The sequence below is a fragment of the Poeciliopsis prolifica genome, unplaced genomic scaffold (genome assembly GCF_027474105.1).
Source record: "Poeciliopsis prolifica strain line A6 unplaced genomic scaffold, Auburn_PproV2 SCAFFOLD017, whole genome shotgun sequence".
Lineage (NCBI taxonomy): Eukaryota > Metazoa > Chordata > Actinopteri > Cyprinodontiformes > Poeciliidae > Poeciliopsis > Poeciliopsis prolifica.
Genome location: NW_026562392.1, coordinates 2,362,501 through 2,372,328, shown reverse-complemented (window position 1 = coordinate 2,372,328; position 9,828 = coordinate 2,362,501). Strand labels below are relative to the sequence as shown.

The 9,828-nt window shown below is 43.1% G+C and overlaps 1 protein-coding gene across 3 annotated transcripts in view; it reads left to right on the top strand.

Moving 5' to 3' along the window:
• The first annotated feature begins 2,843 nt into the window (after positions 1 to 2,843).
• osr2 (odd-skipped related transciption factor 2) overlaps positions 2,844 to 9,828 on the top strand; it is an 8,009-nt gene continuing 1,024 nt past the window's right edge. For 2 of the 3 annotated variants that reach the window (XM_055041758.1, XM_055041756.1), the window contains exons 1-3: positions 6,499 to 6,760; positions 8,843 to 9,524; position 9,828. The exon at position 9,828 is cut by the window's right edge and continues 99 nt beyond it. In XM_055041758.1, the coding sequence (XP_054897733.1) occupies positions 8,878 to 9,524; position 9,828 (648 nt within the window). In that variant the 5' untranslated portion in view covers positions 6,499 to 6,760; positions 8,843 to 8,877. Of the gene's footprint in view, positions 2,865 to 6,498; positions 6,761 to 8,842; positions 9,525 to 9,827 lie in introns of those variants that run through there. The other variant, XM_055041757.1, reaches the window with a different exon arrangement.

The window sequence follows — 9,828 nt, the reverse complement described above, 5'->3', positions numbered from 1 at the left end:
CGGAGGAGGAAGTGAAGCCCACAGCGTGCAGGATACAGCTCACCTAACCTGTATCCCTGCTGATCTTCTACTTCTCCATGCCTTCCTGCTGCTGTGTGCCAAGGCAGCTGTCTGCAGTGGTTTTCACACATCTGCCTTATTCTTCCTTAAATGTCATAAGACTCTGATTCTTCACTTTTTCACCTCTGACTCTAAACTTTCAGGATTTTTGGTTCATGGTCAGTTCACTATTTCAAAAAAAACCCAAAAAGGATTCTCACCTTTGAATTTGTCCACATTTCGTTACCATACAAGATTAAATTGAATTAGTAACACAGATGCATTTTGACAACCTGCAACAGCAGCTGAACATGAAAGTTGAAGAGAATGAGGCCGATTCAAATGTCTCCACCGATGCCGTTATCAAAGATGCTTCTCTGAGGCGAACAGACCGAGATCAGCGGATCCGCTACAACGCCGGGAAATGCAAAGACTACATTACCCTATTTTGTTATACAAACTTGCAATTAAATCTCTATGTACGCCATCATCATCACCATCAGTACCCTGTGAAAGAATGTTCTCAAAAGCAGGAGAAACGGTTTGTAATCGGCGCAATCGCCTTGGCCCAAAGCTGTTTGGGAAATGTGCCACACACCCAGTGAGGCCCCATCTGCCCCCCATCTGAGCAAGCTCTTTCAAATTTTTGTAAATACTGCCGTCTCTGAGCCCCACCCAGATGTGTTACGTCCACAGAACGAGTGGAAGCCACGAATAAACTGGCGAATTATAGGGAAAACAATGTCAGTCGCCCTGTTCAGGACTCCCGTCTCTCACCTCTGATGCCATCATGGCGCCTCGAATGATTTCCTGACGAAGCTGCAAATAGTCTCATCTCGATTTTTTCTTCTCACCTTGAAACCGAAGCTTCTGACAGAGCCATGCGAATCAGAGCCTGTGCAGTTTGAAAACCAATGTTATAACATCTAATTGACCTCAGAATCCAGAGCTTAACGCACTGTGACATTGTGTTTATTTTATTTTTTTGGAAAACAACCTACTACTTACAAGCAGATAATAATTGGATGAAAAACAGATATCAGATATTGCGTTTTGTGAGGAGCTTTTATGATGGCGAACAGATGTCTTCCTTTTAATCTCTCCCCTCATTCACTCTGCCTGCCATCAGACCAGACAACAAATAGCCAAAGATGTCATTTTCATGGCAGGGAGCTCCACAGAAGCACCCGGCCAGCTCAGTCAAACCCGAGGAAGCTATTTGCTGACAAATGGGATTTGGTGCCGGGCTTCAGCTGCGTTTACTGGTGGGTTTTATTGGCTGAAGGAGCGCAATATCATGGCGGTTTTCTTCTCCATGCCTCTCCAGCAGAGTGGAGACTGTTGCAGGGAGCAAAGAGGAATGCCGGTCACGCAGCAGTGCTGTTAAACGGTGGCAGGAGACCAGTGAAGAGAGAGGGCACCGGACGGCAGATGGAGAAAAGATCCTGCAGGAGTGCGGAGGAATGCGGTGTGTCCGTTATAAAGTGCACTTTACCTGTTCACAGGCTCGTTTTATAGGTCTGGTTTAGTTTTTCATCAAATAAAATGCTTGTGTGTGTGTGTGTGTGTGTGGTGGGGGGGGGGGGGGGGGGGCGTGACGAGCAAAATTCTGAGTATTGCACCAGAAATGAAAATGGAAAGCTGGGAACAGAGCAGGCAAAAAGCAGACGTGTCCAACGTGAAGGTGTTTTAATCTCTGTTTGAGTTCTGAAATTGACAAATGTTCCAGTAATGACTTCACTCAGCTTCTGACGGAGAGCAGAAGAGGCTTCGGCACGGTGGTCCAACAGGAGGCAGTGTTGTACAGGGCTTTGCTTTGCAGGAAAGGGGCTGTCTTGTTCAAAGTTTATCTTTTCAGAGGCAACCCTGAAACTGTGGGTGAACAGCGGGGCGGCGACACGTGTCACGGTCACAACTCACACAAACCCACCGAATGAACTGGATCTAAAACTTAATGAAAGCTTTTTTTTTCTAGGCTAATCAAATATATAAAAGATGAAGAAAGAAATGTTGATGTTATATGAATTCAAGGTTTTGTTGACAACATATTCTTCTGTCTAAACCAAAAGATTAATAGAACAAGTCTAAAAGGCCCAGCACAGCCACATGGATTCACTGCCAAGTGTTTATTACTTATGGTTTGATGAATATTCTAAAAAAATATTTAAAAGGTACAAAAAAGTAAAATGGCCTAAATATACAATACAATAGCACACATTAGTCATCAAAGGAGAATCAAAACAGATATACCGCTTTCAATGAAGGGAATGATAATCATATAACTAGTTACTATAAATGATAAGAATGGGACACATGTTACGTGCGTTTAAAGCAGAAACTATTTCCAGATGTATGACGGCTTAATTCTGTTTCACTCTCTCAAAAAAACAAAAACAACCACCTATATGATAATAGAGTCATAACCCCCCCCCCCACACACACACACTTATTCTAAAATGCTCAATTTCAAGTAAAAGAAGTGTGATGTGGAGGAAAATGTGACTCGGGGGTCTTTGAATGAAAAACAGCCATCCTCAGAGCTGCTGCTGCTGCTGCTGCTGCTGCTGTGGGAGAGGATGAGTGAGAGTGTAGGTGGGGAAGTGGGGCTTTCAAACCACAGCAGGTAGGCAACAGTGACAGGTTTGCCTCCCCCTGCTCGTACACTATGGACCTGACATCCTGTCTGCAAGAACACACACACACACACACACACAGACAGAGAGAAAACAACACAGAGAGGCAGAAAGAGCCCAGAGAAGGAGAGAGACTCAGGAGAAGGCCGTCGGCTCCGGCTGTTCCAGCGAGGGATCCACGGCTGGCCCCAGGTAAGGAGGGTTTGAAAACTTAGGTGACGCTGTTCAGCAGCTGGACACATATGAGGTCAAAATTAGTCAAAATTATAATTTTGTTATCAAGGAGAACAACAAATGTCTAATATGGCCATGACAGGCAGAGGTCAACTACAGCAGAGTCTACTTTCTATTTGATTTTTTTTTTTTTTTTCAACATTAAAAGGAATTACATATTTTTAAACGGTTGTATTAAAAAAAAGCCAGAAACTGAAAGCCTGTTCCAATTCAGTCCACTTCTTCGTCTGAGCCTCATCACACCTCTTCAATGTGTCTGACTGACTCCTGTTGGACTTCTCCTCTGTCACTTAGGTTTATTTAAACAGGAGTGTAGGCCATTACGGGGCTTGGCAGCTGCACCGAGCTGCAGCCCTGATCCTCCGTGGGAGTCATATTATCATAGAGAACGATGGCGGCTGCAAGGGACTCAGGCTGGGGGCCAAAGGGCAAAACGTTAACTCTCCAGCTCTGACGTTACCCAAAGTGGAAGGGATACAACGGTGCACATTTCATACTGAGGTATAACGTAAAACTGGAGCATTAAGACGCTCCAAGTGTGATCAAATTCTCTGGACCTTCCCCAATCCGCTGCATACCTTAATAACTGTGTCATCAGATGTTGTTGAGCACAGGAAGTCCTACAGTTAGAAGTCTTAAGTTACAAAATTGTTTGTCTCAGCAAAGAAACAAAGGCAAAACACAAAGAAGCACTTATCACTGTAATACTCTGGACTCCAACAGCGGTGGAGTTTGTTTGCACTGAAGTTTAACTTTTCACTCAAGGAGGGAAATCTTAGCTGCAACAGGAAGTCAGAGAGTTGTGCAGAAAATATTTTGCATATCTGGTGAGAGGTGTTTTTTTGTTGTTTTTCTTCATTGAGCTCAGCACTGATTAACGGAACCTAATTATCAGTAGGTGGATCTCCTTTACCAACCTCTCTGAGATCTTTAAACAATTACAGCCTCTCTCTTTTTTTTCTTCTTCTTTTCTTTTTTCTTTTTATTTTTTTGGTTTTAACTCCCCCAGCACGCAAAAACAAACATTTAAATTGTTCTGCTTTTCTGAAGTGAATAGGATATGTCGCGTTGGGCCTTTTATGTGCGCTCTAATCTGTCTCTAGTCGTTCGGTGTTTTGACAGTGAAGCTCGAGGCCGGGGTGATACGAAACCGAACCAGAAACCACAAGCATGCTGTGCGCAGGCGACGTTCTGCAGCTGTAGGGAAACTAGCATTGGGGTGACGCACCCGGCCTCGAGTGCAGATTAAAACCCCAATTATTATCATTAGTAGTAGTGCTGTTATTATTATTATTATTATTATTATTATTATTATTATTATTATTATTATTATTATTATTATTATATTATTATTATTATTATACTTGTTTCTCATCGTTGTGGACTGAAATCTGCTCTGATCAGAGTGGCCTCATCAAACCGCCTCTACATGAATCCCATCTTCATGTGTTTGTATCCAGTGCTCTGGATATGATGTCATCACCTAAGATGCTTGACTTACGTGAGTAATCGATCATTCAAACGAACTTTAATGTCGATTGAAAGAAGAGGCTTGTTTTCCAGTCCGAAAACGGAGGATTCGGTGAACGGAGGCGCAGTGGAGTTTGATTCCGTCCGTGGCCACTAGGCGCCGCTGTTGACCTGCTGATCCGACACGCGCAGCCTTTAACGTTCACGAGCAGAAAAAAAAAAAACAACAACCTCCAGGCCGAAAGTTTGCAAACGTTCGGGAATGCGGAAGGATGAGGCCGGAGAGGATGGACCGTCACTAAAATGACAAAAAAAAAAAAAACATAAAACCTAACTACTTTCATCTTGTCTGATGAATATTGTTTTTAAAATGGTTGGTTTAAAAGTACATCAGAGGAAGCATATTTATGTAGCGCCAAGCTTTTATATTGAGCAAAAGCTCAACCAAATAAATGACCGTCAAAACGCCACGTGAAGGTTTTCATACTAACCAGAAGAGAAAAAATATCCATAAATAAACCATTTGGAAATGAATTTATCATAATTATTATTATTATTATTATTATTATTATTATTATTATTATTATTATTGTTGTTGTTGTTGTTGTTGTTTGTTGTTGTTATTGTTGTTGTTATTAATGCGTCACAGAAAAACCAAATGTTGGAATTGAGCCAATTTAAATGTTGCTTATACCTTCTTTGAGTTCATTTTATGAAATATTTCTAAGAAGAAATCATATGTTTAAAAGCTAAAAGAATACCTAAATATAAGTAGGTATATTTAAGTGTAGTTGGAATGAATGAGCCAACTCATTCCTCTGGATTTTACTTCTATTTATTTATTTTTTTTAAAGAGAGATAAACAAAGAGAAGTTTCAGGTTATGTGCACAAGACAATGATGACGTATTGTCAACCATTTTCTCTTCTTTTAGAGCGACTGCTTCAGATTTGATAAGCTTGACTTTAAACGCTGTTAAATCTGGATACAAACTTCAATTGAACCCAACCACTGGTCTTCTTAAAACTGCACTTGTTTTTCTTTTTTTGCTTGGTTGATATATTTATATGACATAGAATACAATATACACATGAGCCTTTATTTATTTATTTTTTGCTGGACAGTCCTATTGACTGAACCAAAGTGCTCTGTTCAATCTGGAGAGAAAACAAAATATATAGGAACTAACAGGAAGTTAACGCTGTTAGAAATTACTGACGATTAAACTTTGCGTTCGAATTCTAACATAGAATTTAAACAATTTTAAAGACTGACCTTGAACAATTTTTAGATTTTCCATTTATGATGATGTCACAACACAATTCGCTCAGTGTTTATTGGCTGTCCTTTACCTTGCTCTGTTCACTCAAACTGTAATTCACATCATAATGCTATGCCAGATAAACATGTTAGATCATGCAAGTTAACAAAGAAAAGAAAAGAAAAAAGAAATTAAGTTATGCTCAAAAATGACAAAAAGGAAAAATCCAGAGAATATAAGCATCAAGTGGTAGAGGGTTTCTTTTATTATTTTTATTTTACTTTTCAAATCCAAACCTCAGAATCTACTTCTTCATTTTTTTTCACCCCGACCACAATGAAATAAAACGATTTAATGAGGCGGATCTTGGATATACCCCTCCATTTGGCAAATGAGCTCTATGGTTTGAAAAAAAAAAAACATCTTGTAAGCTGCTTAAGATTCCAAAAAAGCACGTTTTCGAAAGCGTTGAGTTGGAAGGGGGAAAACGCCGCTCAGGGTTTCCCCCATGCGCCTTCCAAGCAGCGTCTCCAGCAGGAAGGAGGCATCAGCCTCAGCCTTGGCCGCGCCGCGCCGCGCCGCGCCGCGGTGCGCGAGAGGGAGAGAGAGAGAGAGAGAGAGAGAGAGGTGTCAAAGAACGGCAGGTTGAACGGAACACGCTTCTCCACCACGGTCTGGAGCCTCAGTTGCTATCCAAACACAAATAAACAGAGGGGAACATTGGAGTTAATGATAGAGGAGGTGGGGGTGGAGGGTGGTGGGAGACAGACGGGGGGGGGGAGGCGTGTCAGAGGGCGGGCTGAGCGCTCCAGAGTCCCGTAGCCCTAAAAAGTGAAGAACCGCACACTTCCAGCCCCAGCTTCGGACGGGACTCCCACGCTGCTGCTGCCGCCGCCGCCGCCGCCGCTGTCTCTCCTCCAGAAAAACTCTCTTCGCCTCTTTCCACAACTTTTCACAACTTGTCACATCCCACCAAAGGTCCGAGACATCAGAGCTTTTGGCTGCATGGCTACATGAAAGTTTCATGGACTTGGATGTTGGAAGCGTTTTATTGGAGCTCGTCGCCTGTGTAGTTACTGTGGATTACTGACATACCGCAGGACCCTTGGCAGCTACTTATTGGGGTAAGATTGTGTTTGGCAGGGTGCATGTCAGTCCTCCGCTGGGAGAGGAGCCAGCCTCACGCAGCCCACTTCTTTGATCACTTAAAAAAAAAAACTCCTAATTAGAAAAGAAACTACTTTTTTTCAGCCCTCCTCCCCCTTCTTCTTTCTTTTTTTTTTTTTTTTTTTTTTGCTGTTTCACTGCGTCCTGACGCAAAACGGACCAAACCAAAACGTGTGCTTTTTCCCCCAAAAAATTAAAAATAAAATGAAACCAGGCTGATGAAGTACAAGACCAGACATCTGCGTCTGGTGACAAGCGACATGAGGACGTATCTCCCTCACGTTGTGACATCACTGACCTCTTGTCCGTGCAGGACCTCTGACTGTGGCCCTCGACTTTAGAAATACGTTCAAGCGAGATATTAAAGATTTTAAACGAGACACTCGGGCTGCTGCTAAACTGGGAGGAGAAAATGGGGGGGAGGGGGGTGCAAAATAAAAGAAGTCCAAAGGTGAGGCGAGAACGAGTTGAATGAAAGCTGCTCCACTGAGCAAAGAACAGCAAGTGTCTGCACGGTGATTTATGCTGCACCTGTGCAAAAATGATATTTAACCCCATTCCGCGTGTGACGGGGAAAGCAGAGTCCAGGGGATTCAATCATATCTGCAGCAAAAACACAAGAGCATGTGCAGCCTGTCCGAGAGCCGCATGTCTGTCCTCTCCAGGTCTGCAGAGACCTGATATCAACCGCGTAAGAAGCGCCCAGATTTATAGATTTGTGTGTGTATGTCTATTTTCCAGCTGTCGTACTATTTCATGTTATGTAGTCAGTCTAAATAATAATAATAATCATCATAATAATAAATACTTTCAGCTTTCATTCTTGCCTGAACATCTGATAACTGCTGGATCATTTCCAGTTCCGCTTTCATCATCTGGAACTCTTACAACTTCAAGGACAGTTTTTAAAAATTATTATTATTTCTATTATTAGTATTATTATTATAATTGTGTGTGTGTGTGTGTGTGTGTGTGTGTGTGTGTGTGTGTGTGTGTGTGTGTGTGTGTGTGTGTGTGTGTGTGTGTGTGTGTGTGTGTGTAAAACATAACTTCTCGCAAAAAAAAAAAAAAAAAAACAATAAAACAAAAACAAAACAAAAACAAAAAAACTGAAAAAGAAAAGAGGCCAGTCCTGCTCAGCTCACCTCGTCTGTCACTCGGAGGCCGGTCGCTTTTTATCACTGGCAGATATGGTTCTGTGAAATGTTGGCCCGTAAATGCCAGGAGTTTTGCCAAGGCAGGGGTATGATGGTGGGGGAGGACACGCCATATATAACATGGACTAAATTTAATAAGTAAAAATACATAATATTGTCTTTCAGGTGAAACCTGTCGGCTCCATGCAAGGCGTCAGAGCCGTTTAGTATCATTATGATTATGATTTTTGAAATCCATACTCTGCTTTCTTTTCGAATCAGTGAAGCTCAGCAAGAAAAGAAAAAAAAATCCCTCTTCCACGAATTTACACGGAGAACACTTGTTTGCGAGTGGAGAGGCTCTTAGAGCAGTCTCATCAATTACGCCTCCTGACACGCAGTGCGTCACTCGGTGTGATCTGAAATCCCTGTTTTGCTGCGATAACTGAAGCCAGATGAGCGACGCGTCTTTCACCTTCTTGATGTTGGCCGATCACAGTTTGGATGAGGGATTTTTCTTTGACGCAGTGACTCAGAGAGGCGGCGCGCTCGTCGCGTTAAAACGTTAAATGTGTCGGCGTGGATCTGGTTAGGGTTAAAAAACAACAACAACAACAATAATAATAATAATAATCAGGTTGTTCATTATGTTTATCTGGCTAAATACAAAATAGACACTGATTCGAATTTCATTTTGGCTTCAGATGTTATTGGATTTTTTTTTCATTGTAAATTATTACATCAGTGTTTTGTCGTCATGTTTAGTTATTTGAAAAGCCATGAAATAGCCATGTTTCTGTATTATGACAGTCACATAATTACTCACCTTGAGCAGCTTGGCGTTAACTCACAACTTTCATTGCTTAACTTTTTTTTTTTTTTTTTGTTTGGGGTCTCCCGCAGGGTTTCCAGCTTCCTCCGCAGAGGTCTGAGTCGACATGGGGAGCAAAGCCCTGCACGCTCCGATCCCGCTGCACCCAGCCCTCCAGCTCACCAACTATTCCTTCCTGCAGGCCGTCAACACTTTCCCCGCTGACCAGCTGCAGGGACTGTACGGGCTGAGTGCGGTGCAGACCATGCACATGAACCACTGGACTCTTGGCTACCCGCACATGCAAGGATTGAGGTCGACGATCACGGCGGCCGCCCAGGGTCTGGTGGACCCCAGGATCCCCTTCCCGGCGTTGCCCTTCACGGCGGCCGCGCAGCTCTTCCATCCGAAACAGACCGCCGTCACGCACGGCGTCCCCCCTCATCACAAGGACAGACCCAGGTTCGACTTTGCCAACTTGGCCCTCGCCGCCACTCAGGAGGACCCGCCAAAGGCCGCGGACCTGGCGAAACTGACGTCGGGACTCGGGGGGACCATCTCCGAGCTGAGCAAGCTGTCCCCCGACAGAAAGCCCACCCGGGGCAGACTTCCGTCCAAGACTAAAAAGGAGTTTATTTGCAAGTTCTGCGGCAGGCATTTCACCAAGTCCTACAACCTGCTCATCCACGAGAGGACCCACACGGACGAGCGTCCCTACACGTGTGATATTTGTCACAAGGCGTTCAGGAGACAGGACCACCTGAGAGACCACAGGTGAGACGGCAAAACCACCTGCACGCAGCAACATCCGCTCTGCTTTCAGCTCCTTGTTTCTCTCAACACATAAATCCTTCTGCACTATTATATGTCTACAGCCTTGACTTTGTTTTTAGTTTCTACACGCGTGCCATAAAGCTTTGGCATTTATTTATTTATTCGGGTTTTTGTTTTTTTAGGTATTATTATTATTTCTTGCATTTTAAATGTGTGTTTGTTTGCTTTTTTTTTTTTTTACGCAAATCCATCCGGACCCTAATGATGTGCCACTTTTGTTTTTGTTTTTTGTTTTTTCCACAGA